We start from the raw sequence: 21,191 nt of genomic DNA on the forward strand, positions 1-21,191 counted from the left end.
ATAGATTGTACTACACTATTGTACTACTCTAAGATAACTTGTACTACAAGTTATCAAACTAAGCTATCCAATATGCTCTTTTAGCTCATGGTGTAACAAGTACATAATGCCCAATTGATTCATCCACCTAAAGGGGACAACCTCACACCAACTTTGTCAGCCCCGATCTCATCAGCTATTGGCTTCACCACTTGAAGTCGGAAGCACCAACGGTTCTCTAAGTTACCACCATACTCATCATATATATCATTCACATTGCCCTCCAGAACTGATCAAGCAAGTAGCCATTGGCTCTGTATCTCTACTCCATCAAAACCTGCTTCCATATCATTTTTTGATGCAGTTTTAAAGTCCTTGACAAGCATGGAGATTTCATTTGTTCTCAATAAGCACTGCGGCAGCATTATTGGGGATATCTTCCCAAAGGGGCTTCTTTTCTTTGTGCATGATATTGGGGGTTTACCTTTAGGCTGGTATCCTGCATCCAGTTTTATGTGGATAATAGTTTCAAGTTTTTTTACATGAAAAGAAATCCATGTAATGATCGAGTAGCTTTTCCTAAATCGTGATGGCTCACCGTGAGTCCGGCTAAGCCACTTTGCGATACGAGAACATGTGTAACGCCCTCCTTTTTATTTAATTATTTTAATTAGTTTTAGAATATATTTATATATTTATATGATGTATATGAGGGATATATGATTTGTTGAGATTAGATGTCTTTTTATAATTTAGTTAATATATTTTGTTGGGTGATATTTTGTTATGTTATATGTTGGTATTTACTAGCATAATATATTTGTTAATTGTTATAGATATATATTTGTTATTTGGTGTATTATTATATATTTAGTAGAGAAATATTATTTATTAGAATATGAGGATTATTAGTGTGAGTGGATTTGGGGGTTAGAATAGAAAGAAGAATAAGTTGTTGGGCCTAAATAGATTTGGGAAGAATATTTTAGTATTATAAATAGAGAAGCTTACGTTGGAAATAGTTTACCCTAAACCGCTTTTTGGAAAAGAGGAGAACAAGAAAGAAGAGAAGAGAAGAGAAGAGAAAAATCAAGAGAAGAGGAGAAGACCTTAGGAAAGAAGAACGCCGCCGCCGATTCGGGAATTAATCTAAGGTAACCGGGATTAGTTGCGGTCGTGAGTGGACTCCTCACAAGTGTGTCTTAGGTGCTATGATACGTAACGGGATGGGATTATGTCTTCTATTTCTATTCCTTACGTATTACTTATGGATTTTTATGAATAAATGTTGAACAAGACTTATGAGATTTTTATGTTGAGGCCTTCGTGCCAAAAATTATTTTTATTGTTGAACTAATTTCCGCTGCGAAGTTTTGAATTACTTATGTTAAATGATTTTGAAGAATAAATTGTTATTTATTCAGTTTATGAATTTTTAAGAAGTGTAGCATTCCGTTTAAAGTTGAATTACTCTGATTTTTAATTATGAAATTTTTACGTTGGGAAAACGGGGTGTTACAATTGGTATCGAAGCAGGTCGGTCTGTCCGGCCAAGTAGATGAGTCGTTGTGTCGTGTCGTCATGTTTTCTAGTTAGTAGTTATGTTTTTTATGTGATCATGTTTAGCTGACTAACTTGATGTGGTTTTTGTGTTTTGTTTGAAGAAGTAATGACTAAATTTATTTTCTATTATGCTTGAATTTCGAGGACGAAATTCTTTTAAGTTGGGGAGAGTTGTAACGCCATCCTTTTTATTTAATTATTTTAATTAGTTTTAGAATATATTTATATATTTATATGATGTATATGAGGGATATATGATTTGTTGAGATTAGATGTCTTTTTATAATTTAGTTACTATATTTTGTTGAGTGATATTTTGTTATGTTATATGTTGGTATTTACTAGCAAAATATATTTGTTAATTGTTATAGATATATATTTGTTATTTGATGTATTATTATATATTTAGTAGAGAAATATTATTTATTAGAATATGAGGATTATTAGTGTGAGTGGATTTGGGGGTTAGAATAGAAAGAAGAATAAGTTGTTGGGCCTAAATAGATTTGGGAAGAATATTTTAGTATTATAAATAGAGAAGCTTAGGTTGGAAATAGTTTACCCTAAACCGCTTTTTGGAAAAGAGGAGAACAAGAAAGAAGAGAAGAGAAGAGAAAAGTCAAGAGAAGAGGAGAAGACCTTAGGAAAGAAGAACGGCTAGCTGGCGATTCGGGAATTAATCTAAGGTAACCGGGATTAGTTGCGGTCGTGAGTGGACTCCTCACAAGTGTGTCTTAGGTGCTGCGATACGTAACGGGATGGGATTATGTCTTCTATTTCTATTCCTTACGTATTACTTATGGATTTTTATGAATAAATGTTGAACAAGACTTATGAGATTTTTATGTTGAGGCCTGCGTGCCAAAGATTATTTTTATTGTTGAACTAATTTCCGCTGCGAAGTTTTGAATTACTTATGTTAAATGATTTTGAAGAATTTATTCAGTTTATGAATTTTTAAGAAGTGTAGCATTCCGTTTAAAGTTGAATTACTCGATTTTTAATTATGAAATTTTTACGTTGGGAAAACGGGGTGTTACAATTGGAATCGTAGCAGTCGGTCCGTCCGGCCAAATAGATGAGTCGTTGTGTCGTGTCGTCATGTTTTCTAGTTAGTAGTTATGTTTTTTATGTGATCATGTTTAACTGATTAACTTGATGTGGTTTTTGTGTTTTGTTTGAAGAAGTAATGACTAAATTTATTTTCTATTGTGCTTGAATTTCGAGGACGAAATTCTTTTAAGTTGGGGAGAGTTGTAACGCCCTCCTTTTTATTTAATTATTTTAATTAGTTTTAGAATATATTTATATATTTATATGATGTATATGAGGGATATATGATATGTTGAGATTAGATGTCTTTTTATAATTTAGTTAATATATTTTGTTGAGTGATATTTTGTTATGTTATATGTTGGTATTTACTAGCATAATATATTTGTTAACTGCTATAGATATATATATATTTGTTATTTGGTGTATTATTATATATTTAGTAGAGAAATATTATTTATTAGAATATGAGGATTATTAGTGTGAGTGGATTTGGGGGTTAAAATAGAAAGAAGAATAAGTTGTTGGGCCTAAATAGATTTGGGAAGAATATTTTAGTATTATAAATAGAGAAGCTTAGGTTGGAAATAGTTTACCCTAAACCGCTTTTTGGAAAAGAGGAGAACAAGAAAGAAGAGAAGAGAAGAGAAGAGAAGAGAAAAGTCAAGAGAAGAGGGAGAAGACCTTAGGAAAGAAGAACGGCTAGCTGGCCGATTCAGGAATTAATCTAAGGTAACCGGGATTAGTTGCGGTCGTGAGTGTACTCCTCACAAGTGTGTCTTAGGTGCTCGATACGTAACGGGATGGGATTATGTCTTCTATTTCTATTCCTTACGTATTACTTATGGATTTTTATGAATAAATGTTGAACAAGACTTATGAGATTTTTATGTTGAGGCTGCGTGCCAAAGATTATTTTTATTGTTGAACTAATTTCCGCCGCGAAGTTTTGAATTACTTATGTTAAATGATTTTGAAGAATAAATTGTTATTTATTCAATTTATGAATTTTTAAGAAGTGTAGCATTCCGTTTAAAGTTGAATTACTCGATTTTTAATTATGAAATTTTTACGTTGGGAAAACGGGGTGTTACAATTGGTATCGAGCGAGGTCGGTCCGTCCAGCCAAGTAGATGAGTCGTTGTGTCGCGTTGTCATGTTTTCTAGCTAGTAGTTATGTTTTTTATGTGATCATGTTTAACTGACTAACTTGATGTGGTTTTTGTGTTTTGTTTGAAGAAGTAATGACTAAATTTATTTTCTATTGTGCTTGAATTTCGAGGACGAAATTCTTTTAAGTTAGGGAGAGCTGTAACGCCCTCCTTTTTATTTAATTATTTTAATTAGTTTTAGAATATATTTATATATTTATATGATGTATATGAGGGATATATGATTTGTTGAGATTAGATGTCTTTTTATAATTTAGTTAATATATTTTGTTGAGTGATATTTTGTTATGTTATATGTTGGTATTTACTAGCATAATATATTTGTTAATTGTTATAGATATATATTTGTTATTTGGTGTATTATTATATATTTAGTAGAGAAATATTATTTATTAGAATATGAGGATTATTAGTGTGAGTGGATTTGGGGGTTAGAATAGAAAGAAGAATAAGTTGTTGGGCCTAAATAGATTTGGGAATAATATTTTAGTATTATAAATAGAGAAGCTTAGGTTGGAAATAGTTGACCCTAAACCGCTTTTTGGAAAAGAGGAGAACAAGAAAGAAGAGAAGAGAAGAGAAGAGAAGAGAAAAGTCAAGAGAAGAGGAGAAGACACTAGGAAAGAAGAACGGCTGCTGCCGATGCGAGAATTAATCTAAGGTAACCGGGATTAGTTGCGGTCGTGAGTGGACTCCTCACAAGTGTGTCTTAGGTGCTCGATACGTAACGGGATGGGATTATGTCTTCTATTTCTATTCCTTACGTATTACTTGTGGATTTTTATGAATAAATGTTGAACAAGACTTATGAGATTTTTATGTTGAGGCTGCGTGCCAAAGATTATTTTTATTGTTGAACTAATTTCCGCTGCGAAGTTTTGAATTACTTATGTTAAATGATTTTGAAGAATAAATTGTTATTTATTCAGTTTATGAATTTTTAAGAAGTGTAGCATTCCGTTTAAAGTTGAATTACTCGATTTTTAATTATGAAATTTTTACGTTGGGAAAACGGGGTGTTACAATTGGTATCGAGCAGGTCGGTCCGTCCGGCCAAGTAGATGAGTCGTTGTGTCGTGTCGTCATGTTTTCTAGTTAGTAGTTATGTTTTTTATGTGATCATGTTTAACCGACTAACTTGATGTGGTTTTTGTGTTTTGTTTGAAGAAGTAATGACTAAATTTATTTTCTATTGTGCTTGAATTTCGAGGACGAAATTCTTTTAAGTTGGGGAGAGTTGTAACGCCCTCCTTTTTATTTAATTATTTTAATTAGTTTTAGAATATATTTATATATTTATATGATGTATATGAGGGATATATGATTTGTTGAGATTAGATGTCTTTTTATAATTTAGTTAATATATTTTGTTGAGTGATATTTTGTTATGTTATATGTTGGTATTTACTAGCATAATATATTTGTTAATTGTTATAGATATATATTTGTTATTTGGTGTATTATTATATATTTAGTAGAGAAATATTATTTATTAGAATATGAGGATTATTAGTGTGAGTGGATTTGGGGGTTAGAATATAAAGAAGAATAAATTGTTGAGCCTAAATAGATTTGGAAAGAATATTTTAGTATTATAGATAGAGAACCTTAGGTTGGAAATAGTTTACCCTAAACCGCTTTTTGGAAAAGAGGAGAACAAGAAAGAAGAGAAGAGAAGTGAAAAGTCAAGAGAAGAGGAGAAGACCTTAGGAAAGAAGAACGGCTGCTGCCGATTCGGGAATTAATCTAAGGTAACCGGGATTAGTTGCGGTCGTGAGTGGACTCCTCACAAGTGTGTCTTAGGTGCTCGATACGTAACGGGATGGGATTATGTCTTCTATTTCTATTCCTTACGTATTACTTATGGATTTTTATGAATAAATGTTGAACAAGACTTATGAGATTTTTATGTTGAGGCCTGCGTGCCAAAGATTATTTTTATTGTTGAACTAATTTCCGCTGCGAAGTTTTGAATTATATGTTAAATGATTTTGAAGAATAAATTGTTATTTATTCAGTTTATGAATTTTTAAGAAGTGTAGCATTCCGTTTAAAGTTGAATTACTCTGATTTTTAATTATGAAATTTTTACGTTGGGAAAACGGGGTGTTACAACATGCACCTTGTCCACTATCCGAGTATATTCTTTCTTTTTCTGGTGATTTACTATCGAGTCTAATTAACTAAGAACAACCTCAAGGATTTACCATAATAAATGAGTGATTATATGTTGTCAACGTGATATAATTTAAATTTTCCTTTTGTGATTTGATTCTTTGGACCAGTACGATGTGGCTACAAAAGTTTGTTTAACTTATCTAATAATATGCAAGAAACCACTAGACTTCAATTCTCAGATTTCTACTTATTGGTTAAAAGGTTTATTTGCATATACTTACTTATGGTGTGAGCATTTACTGATTGAGAATATTTAAAAGGTTATATGTATTCATTGGTCTGTTTAACAATTGAAAGATGCAAAGGAAACTAATCCTATTATTTGAAACTGTAAAATGTGCACTCTTCTTTCAGTAAGGAGATAGAAAAGAAATAAACCAGTGGCTGTTTTTCCATTTGTGTTCAACAAAATACATGGGAAAATAGTTATATTGAACTGTTTTTAAACAAAGTGAATCACACAGAAGAAACCATTAAAATTTTAAAATGTAAGACCAATAGATAACAATGCACAAAAACTTCTAACCACCAGCAATAAAATTGTGCCAATGCATAAACTATTTGGAGATACAGCACAGGTTCTATCACAAAAGAGATACTTTTATTTAAGTCAAAAATTGGAGTGAAAATACATCACATAACAACTTTAAGATCCCAACTATGTTGGCATGCCAAAACTACCAAATATCATTTGAAGCTTCCTAAAAACAATTAAAATAAAAGAAAATGATGAAACAAGCATTTGGGTAGTCTAGGCCATAACCCAAGATAACAATCAAAAGATAATACAACAAGGGCTGCCTCATTAAAAACCTAATCTCGTGGGATAAAACCATGATAAAGAAAAAAAGAGTGCAATTCAAAATAACAAAAGCACCGACTCTTATGACTAATAAAATTAAACTCTGAAAGGCCGAGCCTATTCTTAATAAAGGTGTCTCAAACACTAGAAGGAAGGTGCTATTATTCAGCTCACCCAAAGACATGTACTAATCCATCCACACACAGCACAACACTAGCAGTCACTTTTTGCCACACCTTTGGGATTGACTGCGGCTACATTTCCATCATAACTAGCTTCTTGTAGATGGCATCAGCTAGACAGTTTCCACCTAACACGAAGACAATAATTGTACTCAAGTTAACAATCATCACAACCAAAAAGGATTGTTGCAGGTGATGTAAATCGTTTTAACAACAAACTTCAATTTTCACAGCAATTTTTTAATATCCATTCAAAGACTACTTGAATAAGTCATTAACTGATTCAATACCATCCAAACAGAATAGAGGAAAGAATTTACAAATTTGACATGAAGATTGTAAGCGACAATTTATGGGTCAAATTCAAAAAGCCTTATTCTATTTTACATGTTCTAGAATATAATAAAATGATAGTTACAATTTATTTTATTAGTCAAGTAAATAAAAGCAATAACACACAAAGGTTCAAGATGTTAATAGTACGAACAAAATCACAAAGCCATAATGCATTTCTTGAGGTTAGAAAGAAAATCAATCTAATGGAACATTTGTATCTTTCAAACAAATCCATTTACAGATAATGGAATCATTTACTTTTGAAAATCCAGAAAATCAACACAGAAATCAAATAAAATTGACAGTAGTTTAAGAGGATGTCATGGGATACCTTTAATTAAGGATATCTCTTTAGGATTATGTTTGGGATGTTAGCTATTCTGGGCCATATTGCACTTGTTTTTGTCTCACATTCTTCAATTAAGCGGTTACATCCATAGATTTCCAGGGTCTTTAATTTGGCAAGACGAGGCATTCCTTCGGGCAGCGAATCCAAACCGCTACAGTGCTCAATGGTGACATGCTGAAGTGAGGAGAGTTTGAAAATCCAGTCTGGCAATGCCTTGATATCTGAACAATTCCAAAATTTAATTTTTTGCAAGGAAGGGAGGTAGTTGCGGTCTTCCTTAAACAAATTTTCAATTTCCTGAAATGTTTGAATTGGAAGCAATGACAATTCAAGATGATCGAGAGAAGTCAAATTTTGCACCCAACCCTTTGGAAGTTTTTTAGATCCAATTTAGTATCACAGAGGCTCAAGTACTTTAGCATGGAAAGAGGGGGAGTTCAATTGCAAGTTTTGAACCTACCATGTTTAACGTTGCTTCCAATGCCTCCATACCAGAGCGTATTAAAAACAATTTCTTATCAAGGTTTGGAAAAGTAGGCATGCACGTCAACATTGGACTGTTACTGATTTCTAATTGAGAAAGACGAGAAGAAAAAGGAGGAAAAGAGAGACAGTGAGATTGTGAAGAGTTATCATCATCATTGACATCACCCCTCATCCTCCATCCTCTCAGATCGCCACAACCTTCAATAATGAGCTTCTCTAAAGATGGGAAAAATTGTTCAGGCAAAAGAGGCTCTACAAAATGTATGTACTCCAATCCAGATAGATGACTTAAATTAAGTGATTTAAGGAATGGGAGACGCTCCATTGGTGGGAGATACTGCAAACTTGAAATAAAGCTGAGAGAAATTTCAACAATATTTGTGAGTAAAGAATGCCATTTGGAAAAATTTACACTCTTGTGAATCTTCCCTGCATAAAATTTTCCAAAGCTAGATGTTATCTTCTTATCTTTAGCGAACTGTAAACCACTAATTTCAAGATGTCTCAAATTGATTAAATTCAAATTTAAGAGATCTTTTTAGAAAATGCAGCTTCATTATACTCCAGCAATTTCAGTGTTTGTAGGCAAACACTATTAAAAACTATGGATTTCAAAAAATATCTCTGTTCAAAGCAGTTCCAAGACTTAAAATATCTTAAATGCTTCAATGTTCTTATTGTAACACCAACTTTAGCTAAACAACAACTTGTCATCGACAAGACACGCAAATATTTGAATTTTGAAATAACAAACGATTCCTTCACATTCACTATAACATAAGAGTCTCCCAGCAAAATCAAAGTTCGAACCCTACTTGCATCCAATGACTCTAACAAACCAATATCATTTATGTATAACATTACATGCATGGGACTTCCTACAGTTCTTTTTGTATCACTATCCAAGAAACAACAATCATTACCGGCTACTTGCATTGCAAGATCATGTATTAAATCATGCATTTTGAAACTACATATATCCCCACAATCATCAATTTCAACATCTTGTAAAAATGACTTCATCAAGAAAATTTTCACAAAATGGTTACCAATATCTTCCATGAACTGATTTTTATCTGAACATTCAAGATAACCTTGTGCCATCCACAATTGAATCAACTCATCCTTGCTTATTTTCCAATCCTTGGGGTACAAAGAGCAGTAAGCAAAACATTGTCGAAGTTGAGGCGATAAGTCTTGGTAGCTCCATTTCAACACAGACATGATGCTTTCTTCGTCTTCACATAATCTCCAAAAGTCACCTTGTAAAACACCAATCCATTCCTTTTCTTCACTTTTACCCTGTAATAGGCCTCCTAGTGTTCTAAGTGCTAGTGGAACACCACTGCACTTTTCTGCTATCTTTTTACCAATTGTTTCAAGAGTTTGGCTTACTCCTTTGGTCTCATCCCCATATGTAATGATGTTCTTCAACAAACTCCAAGATTTCTCTTGAGTCAAACCATTCAAAGTATGGGGAACACTTACACCCATTCTTTCTGCAACAATTTTAGAACGAGTTGTCACTACAACCTTACTGCCTTGAGCCCCACACAGCAAATAAGTCCTCAATTGAGCCCATTTTTCAAAACTCTCGTTCCAAATGTCATCTAGGACTAATATGTATCTCTTACCAGCTAGATTTGCAGAAAGCATATTTTGCAAATTGTCCAATGATAATGTATCATCAATTTTGCACTCGGTCAATGATTCCAACATTTTCTTAACAATAGTTTTGACATCAAAGTTATCAGAAACACATATCCACATACACTTTTCAAAAACCTGTTTTACTTCACCATCATTGTATACCAATTGTGCAAGAGCTGTCTTTCCCAAACCACCAATCCCAACAATAGCAACCACGGAGACATGTTGATTTTCATGTGATTGCCTCAACAAACTTATAATCTCATTTTTGTCATCTTCTCTTCCAATGACATGTGATTCTAAAACAAAAGAACTAGTTTCCCTACTTAATTTGTTACTTTGCTCAAGCACCACAACATTTGGATTTAGATTCAATCCAGACATATCTTTCACCACATCATTATACTTTTGTTGTATTTTTTCAATCTTACGAGCCATTTTAAGGCGAAAAGCTATTTTGTTTGGAGATAAGGAATGAAGTACCTGGGTTGCTTTGTTTTTGGAGTTTCATCCATTTTGCATCTCATATCTTCAATAAGAAATTCATCTAGCAAGTCATCAGTGGGATGAAGTACATCATCTTTGAGTCTTCTTATCCAGTTTTGCACACCATGATTCTGTTGTTGTTTGTCCTCAGCATCAAGGAGCACAGCTCTGACAGATTCAACAGTATTCTTAAGCCTTTCCAACTCGTGCATAACACCATGAATCCGTCCAAATTCACGAAAGGCCGCAGAAGCCAACCTGTCAAAAGAAAATATTCAGCATACAACTAAGTGGGTATGATATAAAGTGTTGAAAATGAAGTAACCTGTTAATGAGGCTAGCAGCAACAGCATATGGAATTTGCTCGGCCATCTTTCAAAAATTTACTTGAAGATTGAAAGTTGCAGAGTGATCAGTTTGAGAGTAGGAAAAGCATGGTATACTCTTGGTAGTATACATACATATTAACCATTGGATAGGACTAAAATGTAATTACGTCTTAGAAAAATGATTAAGTTAATTGACCAATAGTGGGTAAGATCACATGGCCCTGTCTACGCTCCATCACAGTTTTCCAAAGAGAAATTTGGCCATATCTAGACTAGATATTCTCTCAAAAAAAAAAAAAAAAAAAGACTAGATATATTACTACAGTACTATTATTATATATTTCCTAAAGAAAAGAACATATAGACATAGGTCACATGACATTGAATAAAATATGAACTCAAAAGCAGTGTGTAGCAGATGATGGTATACGTTTTTGGGTTTGAAGTCTAGTTATGAATGTACACACTGCTCCAACTCCAACACAATTCATTTGATACTTTCATTATATAAAAACAACATTCAATAGTACTTTATAAAAACTAGTACATACATAGGTCGCACCGTCACGTGACATTGCATTATACCAAGTAAAATATGCTCAAAAGCAAGGTGTAGCATAATGTTTAAGTTTAATTGCAATTTTGGTCATCTATTTTTACCATTTTGTAGATTTGGTTCTACTAGTTTAAAAATCTAACAGTTTTGATCATTTCATCATATTTTTGAACTAAAAAATTGATCATGTGATGTATTTTAAATGTCGTTGTATATGATATGATGATGGGAAAATATCAACATCGATGAAATTGTAAGAAAATTCTCTTAAAATTTCATTTAAAACATGTCGTATCACCATATTTTAAACTAAATATTTGATGGACGGACCAAAACTACAAAATTTTAAAATATAGGGACCAATTCCATAAAATGGTTAAAATAGGGGTATCAAAACATCAATTAAGCCTATTTTATTTAGAAAGAAGATCTAAGCGTGTAGTTATAAATTCTCCAACTCCAACACAATACAAGAAAATACTTAGTTTGGTCACAAGTTTTTTTTCCTTTTTGAGGGGTAGTGGGTCAGAAGTATTTAAACACTTTATTTGGACACATTCACGCTCAAATATGCTTCATAATAATATTTAGACAGCATTCACAGGATATGTGCTTCATTCACATGTTATATTTATTTTGTGAAGTCATTCATAGATACAAAAGAAACTAACAATCTTATATCGATCTTAACGCTGTGAAATGTCCATAATCTTTGCTCCAATCATGAACATTTGAGTGTGCATTCATGTATCAGTGTCACCAAGGAGATATAAAAAACAAATACAAAATCAAATGCAAGTAAAATTTCCTATGCAGCATGGACTTGGACCAAGCTGCTCAATCAGGAAGTGAAACTCCAATGAAAGAGCTCTTGCACAACAACAATTACATTACACAAACTATTTCAAAATACAGTACCAATACTATTACATAAACTATTTTGAGATGCAACACCAATAATATACCATAAGAGCACCAATCCTATTTTAGCCACGCCTATTGGAACAACCAGATCAATTGCAGCTACATTTCCATCAGTGCTGTTGTGCATGTAAAACGGCTTAGCTTCTACTGGAAAACTGGGCATCATAGCAGAAGAGTAAGTAATTAATGTTAGAAGAGAATAATTATCTAAAATGGTGAAGACAATAATTTTGCTTCAAACAGGACTAAATCAGGTGTGGTAAATCATTTCAACAACAAAGTTTGTGGAATGATCACAAAGTACAGGCATGCTATTAACTGATTCAAAAACCTTCCAAGCAGAACAGAGGAAAGAATTTATAATATTGATCAAAAACATAGAAGCCTTATTATATTTTGCATATAAACTACATAAATAAGCTGAGGAGGAAAGCTTATAAAAAGAGTTTGACTTTATTTTATCGTTTGTTATAGAAACAGCTTATACATAGATACTTATATGGTAAGTGCATATGGTATAAGTTGTTTCTCTAAACAGAGGTTCTATTTTTCCTTCTCATTGCATGATATAAGAACAATTCAAATTATAGGTTTCAACTTTTAAAAAAACCTTATAACTGCAAATGAGAAAGTATGGATAAGTGCAGAAAAGAAATTGCAAATTTAAATTATATTTTCTTCTATTATAGATTAGGTTTATAAAATAGGCTAAAATATACTTTAGAAAGAACATAATCGAAGAGTGATAAGGCATTTTTGGAGGTTTGAAAGAAAATATACTTTAGAAAATTCAAAAAATCAAACAGCAGAAATCAAATAAAGTTGAGAGTAGTTTAAGAGGATGACATGTACATACCTTTACTAAGAAATTCTCTTTAAGATTATGTTTGGGATGTGAGCAATTCTGGGCCATGTTGCACTTGTTTGTGTATCGCATTCGTCAATTAAGAGGGGACAATGAATGATTTCTAGGGTCTGTAATTTGGCAAGAGAACACATTCCTTCAGGCAGCAAAGCCAAATTTGGACATCTCTGAATGTTGAGATTTTGAAGTAGGAGAGTTTGCAAATCCAATCTGGCAATGCCTTTACATCTGAACAATGTGAAACTTCTAAATTTCGCAATGACGGAAGATAGTTGAGATCATCCTTAAACCAAATTTCGATTTTCTGAAATGTTTGACGTGGGAGCTTACCAAAAACTAGATGCTCGAGAGAAGTCAGATTTTGCACCCAATTCTTTGGGAAATTTTTCACATCCAAATCGACATGGACAAGTTTCAAGTATTTTAGCAACAAAAGAGGTTGGACTTCGATCAAAGATTTTGAACCTACCATGTTTAATGTTTCTTTCAATGTTTTCACACTAGAGTGGGTTAAATTCAGTGTCTTGTCAAGTTTTGGAAAAGCAGGCACGTGAGTCAACAACGGACAATCACTGATTATTAAATGAGAAAAGGGAGGGAAGGATGGATGCCTTGATTGTGAAGAGGTAGCAACATTGTTGTCATCATCCCTCATCCTCGCCCATCCCCTCAACTTTCCAAATGTATTAAATTTGAGGTTCTCCAAAGAAAGGAAGAATGTATCAGGATGAAGAGGCTCATCATAATATATGTACTCCAATTCATTAAGGTAATAACATCATAGCATCCTTCAAATAAGTGACATAATATTGTTAAGTCTTGAAACCACATCAAACAATTGTCACTTCATCCACTTTTGCACAAAATATTTACACTTCCCAAATTGTAACAGCAATTGATGAACCACTGCCCCCATCTCAGCTTACCCGAAGAAAAATCTCTCATCTCTCCTTATCCTTAACTCAATGAGCCAATTAATACAACATTTCAATCCATACACATCACAACACTAGCATTCACTTTTGGCCAGGACAACCAGATCAATTGCAGCAACATTTTCATCAGTGTTCATGCGAATGCAGAATTTGCTAGGCTTCTTGTAGATGCCGTCAACTGCATAGTTGTCATGGCATGAACAGATTAGTAAGTAACTAAAAGTACACCAAGCAACATTCAAATAACATGTTAGAAAGATAAATACTAATAGTGAAAAGAAGTTAAACTTTTGATTTATTTATTAATTGATATAAACTAGGGGAAAAGAACTCTGATGGACTTTCACTTATTCATAAACTTTTGCAAACTTTAATCTTTGTCAACATCCATAGCCACTATAGTAGTTAAAACTTATATATCTGTTAAAATTGTAATCAATGAATAACTAAAGACTCACCTTGAAAGTTACATAGTGTAATTACTCCCATTTTCAATGAGCTGAAACAGATATTCAAATTCTGTTTTCTCTTTCTATCTTTTCCTGTCAACAGTCAACAATGAGTCTTTGCATGCTAAAATAACACTTTAAGATTCTAACTCTACACTTAAATGAGCAAATGATAACACATGGATAAATGAAAAGAAGTTGCAAGTTTTAAAATAAAATTTTTCAATCCTTTCTAAGATTATGTTTGGGATCTGAGCAATTTAAGACTCACTCTGACAGTGTTTTTAAGAGAATATTGGTGCCTTAAATTTAAGAATACCTTTTTAAGATTATGTTTTGAATGTGAGCAATTTTGGGCCATGTTGCGCTTGTTTGCGTCTCACATTCTTCAAGTAAAAGGGGACAATCAATGATTTCTAGGGTCTGTAATTTGGCAAGGTGAGGCATTCCTTCGGACAGCGAAGCCAAATTTTCACAGTCTTCAATGGTGATATGCTGAAGGTTGGTTATATATGATGTAACAGTGAACCAATTTGGATATGATGAATAATAGCAAGGTTTTCTTCCCTAATTTCTCATATTTTTTTCTCTCTAGGAGTTGACACTCACTCGAAAAGTGCTCTTTTCTTCACTCTGAGATAACTGGAGTGTATCATAGACGGCCCTGCGTATCCTGCTTGCATCCACCGACTCCAAAAACCAATAGCATCACATCTCAACATTTCATGGAACTTTCTACAATTCTTTTCCTCTTACTATCCAAGTAACAACAATCATTATCAGCTACTTTCATTGCAAGATCGTGTATTAAATCATGCATTTTTAAACTGCATATATCATCACAATCATCAAATTCAAAATGTTGGATAAATGCCTTCATCAAGAAAATATTGTCGAATTGGTTACCAATATCTTCCATGAGTTGTGTGCTATCCGAACATTCAAGATAATATTGTGCCATCCACAAGTGAATCAACTCATCCTTCTCTATGTTGCGTTGGATGTGTGGTAAGACTAGATGAGATCACGGCAAAAATGCATTGAAAAGCGTGCAAACGTGCTTTTGTTTGTTGCAAACGGGAAACTAAACACACACTTATTGGTGTGAGTATTTACTGGTTTACAGTATTTAAAAGATACAAAGGAAACTCTTTTAATTGAAACTGTATTGATCCAAAAACAGTTAAATGTTCATAAACTTTGCTACATCTATTCCTGAAAGATAAAAATGTACACCTTTCTTTCGGTAAGGAGATACAAAAAACCTGTGGCTGTTTTAAACAAAGTGTATCACACAGAAACCATTAAAAATGAAGGGCCATAGGTAACAGTGTACAAGAACTTCTTCAAACTAACAGCAACAAAATTTGAATAAGTGTTATACTAGCAAGTGCCCTAAAGGCATTGTTTAAGGAATCCATTATAAGAAATGTTATCTTAAAAACATAAGTCAAATACATGTAAAAGTAATAATAGTTACAAAAGTTTATATGCAAAAATTATCATTTTTAGTTGCTTAAACAATGTGCCAAAAATACTTGTTAGTATTTCCTTTTGAATGAAATACCAAGGTGCATAAACTATTCCGATATACAACACAAATACTGTCACAAAAACTATTTTGAGATACAACACCGATAAAATACCATAAGTGCACGGATGCTTTATTTCCCAATTACTAACATTACAACAACTAATTTTTATTGAGATACAATAGCAACTGTTGAGCACTCTAAACCATAAAATATTATTTGCAGCATCCTAAAAAATTTATTATAACAATCAAAATATTATACATCAATTGCCTCGTTAAAAACCTTATCGGGAAAACCCCATTAGGATAAAACCATATTGAAGGAAAAAAGAGTACAATGCAACGCAACAAAAGGAACAAATTTTAAGAACTAACATAATGTAAATTCAGGAAGGCGGCTCTCCAGCTAGAAGGAATTGAATTCCACCATTGCACCCCATCAATCTGAAAAGGAGGTGCTATTATTCATCTCACCCAAAGCCATGTGCTAAACCATCCATCCACACATAGCACAACACTAGCAGTCTCTTATTGGAACCCATTTAAATCAATTGACGGAAAAATTGGCATCGTACTGTTGTTTCCACATTCGAAAACTAGATAGTTTCCACATGAAACAAACAAAAGAATAAGTAACAAAAAGTGGCAATGACAATAAATTTGCTCAAGTTAACACCAACAGTCAGAATAATAAGATTGTTTTAACAACAAACTTTCAAAGCAATTTTTCAAAATCCATTCAGAGGTAAGTTTGTGGAATTCTGCAAGTATATGACAAAGTATGACATGCTATTAACTGATTCAAAAACCATCCCAAATACAATACAGGGAAGAATTTATAAATTTGACATGAAGATTGTAAGCTACAACTTATGGATCAAAAACAAAGAAGCCTTATTTTATTGTACATGGTTTAGAATATAATAAAATAACATAATAATAGTTTATTTTATTAGTCAAGAAAATAAAAGCAATAACATATAATACATTTATAAGTACGAACAAAATCGGAGAGTCATGATGCATTTTTGTGGTTAGAAAGAAAATCAATCTACTGGAACATTGGTACATTTCAAACGAAGCCATTTACAGATAATGAAATCCATTTAATTTCGGAGATACAAAAAATCAAACAATAGAAATCAAATAAAATTAACAGTAGTTTAAGAGGATGACATGTACATACTTGTCCTCCCGCTCCTCCTCCTCCTTATTAACAGGTGTTAGGATTATGTTTGGAATGTGAGAAATTTTGGGCCATGTTGCACTTGTTTGTGTCTCACACTCTGCAAATAAGAAGCGACATTTAATAATTTCTAGGGTCTGTAATTTGGAAAGGCAAGGCATTCCTTCGGGCAGCGAAGACAAATCACGACAATACTCAATTTTGACATGCTGAATTGAGGAGAGTTTGCAAATCCAATCTGGCAATGCCATGAAATCTGCTCCACTGAAAGTAATACTTCGCAAGGAAGGGAGATAGTTGGGGTCTTCCACAAACCAATTTTCAATTTCCAGAAATGATTGATTTGGAAGCGAGTACAAACCAATATGATCAAGAGAAGTCAAATTTTGCACCCAATCCTTTTGAAGTTTTTTCAGATCCAATTTTTTCCCTTTAAAGATCAAGCGTTTTAGCATGGAAAGAGGAGGGAATTCAATTAAACATCTTGAACCTACCATGTTTAATGTTGCTTCTAATGGCTCCACACAAGAGCTTACTAATTCCAATTTCTTATCAAGGTTTGGAAAAGTAGGCATGCATGTCAACATTAGACAGTCAGTGATTTCTATTAGTGAAAGACGAGAAGAAAAAGAAGGTAAAGAGAGATGATGAGATTGTGAGGCGTTATCATCATCATTGACATCATCCCCCATCCTCCTCCATCCTCTCAGTTCCGAACAACCAATAATAATTAGCTTCTCCAAAGATGGGAAGAATGATCCACGCAAAAGAGGCTCTTCATAAAATATATACTCCAATTTATGAAGATAGCGAATTTTAAGTGATTTAAGAAATGGTAGACGTTCCATTGGTGGGAGATATGGCAAATCATTATAATCTGTGAGAGAGATTTCAACAATATTTGAGAGTAAAGAATACCCTTTGGAAAAAATTGCACACTTGTGAACCTTCCCCACACACAGTTCTCGAAAGATGGGAAGAACCTTCCCCACACACGGTTCTCCAAATCTGCTAGATTTTGCCTCCTTTGGCAGGGGAGGTGGAGGGGGTAGAACCACAATATTAAGATGTCTCAAATTGATTAAATTTGAGACAAAGTTTTGAGAAAATCTTTCGTCGCTCAGCATCAATATTAGTGTTTGTAGGCAAACAGCATTAGTGAAGGCTTTTATATCACTTCCATGACTTTTCATTTGCCAGAATTTAAGATATCTTAAATGCTTCAATTTTACAAGGAAATCACACAACTTAATGTTACATAAAGGTTCCACCCTCAAGACACGCAATCGTTTGAATTTTGAAATAACAGACAATTTGTCACACCCACGATTAGGCAAATCACCATGCAACAAAATCAAAGTCCGCAACCTGCTTGCATCCAACGACTCTAACCAACCAATAAAATCCAATTTCAACATTACATGAATGGGATTTCCTGCAAGTCTTTTTGTTTCACTACCTATGTAACAACAATCATTGCCGGCTATTTGCATTGCAAGATCATGTATTAAATCATGCATTTTGAAACTACATATATCACCACAATCATCAATTTTAGCATCTTGGAAGAATGACTTCATCAAGAAAATTTTTACGAATTGGTTACCAATATCTTCCAGACACTGTTTTTGAGTTGAACATTCAAGATAACCTTGTGCCATCCACAGTTGAATCAACTCATCCTTTTCTATTTCCCAATCCTTAGGATATAGACAGCAGTAAGAAAAACATTGTCTTAGTTGAGGCGATAAGTTTTGGTAACTCAGTTTCAACACTGGCATGATACTTTCTTCGTCTTCACATAATTTCCAGAAGTCATCTTGTAAAACACCAACCCATTCCGTTTCTTCACTTTTACCATGTAAAAGGCCTCCTAGTGTTCTGATTGCTAGTGGAACACCACTGCACTTTTCAGCTATCTTCTTACCAATTGATTCAAGAGTTTGGTTCAAAACTCCTTTGGTCTCATCCCCATCTGTAATGATGTTCTTCAACAAACTCCAAGATTTCTCTGGAGTCAAACCATTCAAACTATAGGGGACACTTACACCCATTGTTTGTGCTACAACTTTACTACGAGTTGTCACTACAACCTTACTACCTTGAGCACCACACATCAAATAAGTCTTTAATTGAGCCCACTTTTCAAAACTGTCATTCCAAATATCATCTAGGACTAACAGGTATCTCATAGCAGTTAAGGTGTCACGTAGCTTGCTTTGTAAGTTTTCCAATGATAACTTATCATCGACTTTTTTTTGGTTAATGACTCCAACATGTTCTTCACAATAGTTTTGACATCAAAGTTATCAGAGACACATACCCACATCCTCTTTTCAAAAGACGTCGTTACTTCACCATCATTGTATACCAATTGAGCAAGAGCTGTCTTTCCCAAACCGCCAATCCCAACAATAGCAACCACGGAGACATGCTGATCTTCATGTGATTGCCTCAACAATCTTAAAATCTCCTTTTTATCATCTTCTCTTCCGATGATATCTGATTCTAACACAAAAGAACTTGTTTCCCTTCTTACAATATCACTCTCAACCACCACAACATTTGGGTTTAGATTCAACACAGACATATCTTTTACCACATCATTAAATTTTTTTTGTATTTTTTCAATCTCGTGAGCCATTTTAAGGCGAAAAGCAATTCTGTTTGGAGATAAAGAATGAAGTACCTGTCTCACTTTCTTCTTATGAGCTTCATCTCGTTTGTGTTGCAAATCTTCAATAAGAAATTCATCAAGCAAGTCATCAGCAGGATGAAGTACATCATCTTTGAGTCTTATTATCCAATTTTGCACACCATGATTTTGGTGTTGTTTCTCCTCGGCATCAAGTAGCACAGCTCTGACCGATTCAAAAGTATTCTTAAGCTTTTCCAGCTCATCCATAACACCATGAATTCGTCCAAATTCACGAAAGGCTGCAGAAGCCAACCTGTCAAAAGAAAATATTCAGCATACCAACTAAGTGTGTATGATATATATTGATGGTGTGAAGATTTTAAAGGAAGGAACAGACAAAGTGTTAAAAATGAAGTAAAACCTGTTAATGAGGCTAGCAGCAACAGCATATGGGATTTGTTCAGCCATTCTTCAAAATGAGAACACAAAGCAAGCAAGGAGATTGAAAAGAAGATTGAAAGTTAGAGACTGATCAGTTTGAGTGTAGGAAAAGCATAGTATTCTCTTGGTAGTATACATACATATTAACCATTGGATAGGACTAAAATGTAATTACGTCTTAGAAAAATGATTAAGTTAATTGACCAATAGTGGGTAAGATCACATGGCCCTGTCTACGCTCCATCACAGTTTCCTAATATCTAGACAAGAAATATTACTACAGTACTAGTATTATAGTATTTTTCTTGAAGAAAAGAACATATATATATAGACATATGTCACATGACATTGAATAAAATATGAACTCGAAAGCAGTGTGCAGCATGAGATGGTTTTCATTTTTGGGTTTGAAGTCTAGTTATGATTTTACACACTGCTCCAACTCCAACACAATACATGTGATACTTCCACTATATAGAAACAACATTCAATAGTACTTTATATAAAAACTAGTACATACATTGGTCACACCGTCACGTAACATTGCATTATTCCAAATAAAATATGAACTCAAAATTAAAGCAAAAGGTGTAGCATAATTTTTAAGCTTAATTGCAATTTTGGTCATCTATTTTTACCATTTTGTAGATTTGGTTCTACTAGTTTAAAAATCTAACAGTTTTGATCATTTCATCATATTTTTGAACTAAAAAATTGGTCATGTGATGTATTTTAAATGACGTTTATATGATATGATGATGGGAAAATATCAACATCAACGAAATTGTAAAAAATTCTCTTAAAATTTCATTTAAAACATGTCATATCACCATGTTTTAAACCAAATATTTGATGGGTGGACCAAAAACTACCAAATTTTAAAATATGGGGATCAATTCTATAAAATGGTTAAAATAGGAGTATCAAAACTACAGTTAAGCTTATTTTATTTTGAATGAAAATCTAAGCATGTAGCACGGGTTTGAAGTCTCACAACTACAAATTTGGCTTTTAATAGCGTTTATTTTCGCTTTTAATAGCATTTTTCATAATTCTCCAACTCCAACACAATACAAGAAAATACTTAGTTGATCACAA

At 33.3% G+C, this 21,191-nt stretch overlaps 1 protein-coding gene and 2 pseudogenes across 3 annotated transcripts; all 3 read right to left on the minus strand.

The window, feature by feature from the left end:
* Nucleotides 1-6,527: 6,527 nt before the first annotated feature.
* On the minus strand, nucleotides 6,528-10,670 carry LOC146896615 (disease resistance protein RGA2-like; annotated as a pseudogene). The gene is made up of 3 exons (XR_015024136.1): nucleotides 10,562-10,670; nucleotides 7,597-10,494; nucleotides 6,528-7,057 (listed from the first exon to the last, which is right to left on the minus strand). The product of XR_015024136.1 is annotated as a disease resistance protein RGA2-like (transcript).
* A 1,402-nt stretch (nucleotides 10,671-12,072) lies between these two features.
* Nucleotides 12,073-13,688, minus strand: LOC146896616 (uncharacterized; annotated as a pseudogene). Its single transcript, XR_015024139.1, has 2 exons — nucleotides 12,902-13,688; nucleotides 12,073-12,200 (listed from the first exon to the last, which is right to left on the minus strand). The product of XR_015024139.1 is annotated as an uncharacterized LOC146896616 (transcript).
* A 107-nt stretch (nucleotides 13,689-13,795) lies between these two features.
* On the minus strand, nucleotides 13,796-20,214 carry LOC146896617 (putative disease resistance RPP13-like protein 3). Its single transcript, XM_085739162.1, has 4 exons — nucleotides 20,074-20,214; nucleotides 17,205-19,965; nucleotides 14,615-14,773; nucleotides 13,796-14,017 (listed from the first exon to the last, which is right to left on the minus strand). The coding sequence occupies exons 2-4, from the start codon at nucleotides 19,204-19,206 to the stop codon at nucleotides 13,920-13,922; spliced, it is 2,259 nt and encodes a 752-aa protein (XP_085595288.1). The 5' UTR covers nucleotides 19,207-19,965; nucleotides 20,074-20,214; the 3' UTR covers nucleotides 13,796-13,919.
* Between the last annotated feature and the right edge of the window lie 977 nt (nucleotides 20,215-21,191).

The sequence above is a fragment of the Medicago sativa genome, chromosome 8 (assembly GCF_051527215.1).
Source record: "Medicago sativa cultivar Bolivia chromosome 8, Bolivia_mono, whole genome shotgun sequence".
In the NCBI taxonomy this organism is placed as follows: domain Eukaryota; kingdom Viridiplantae; phylum Streptophyta; class Magnoliopsida; order Fabales; family Fabaceae; genus Medicago; species Medicago sativa.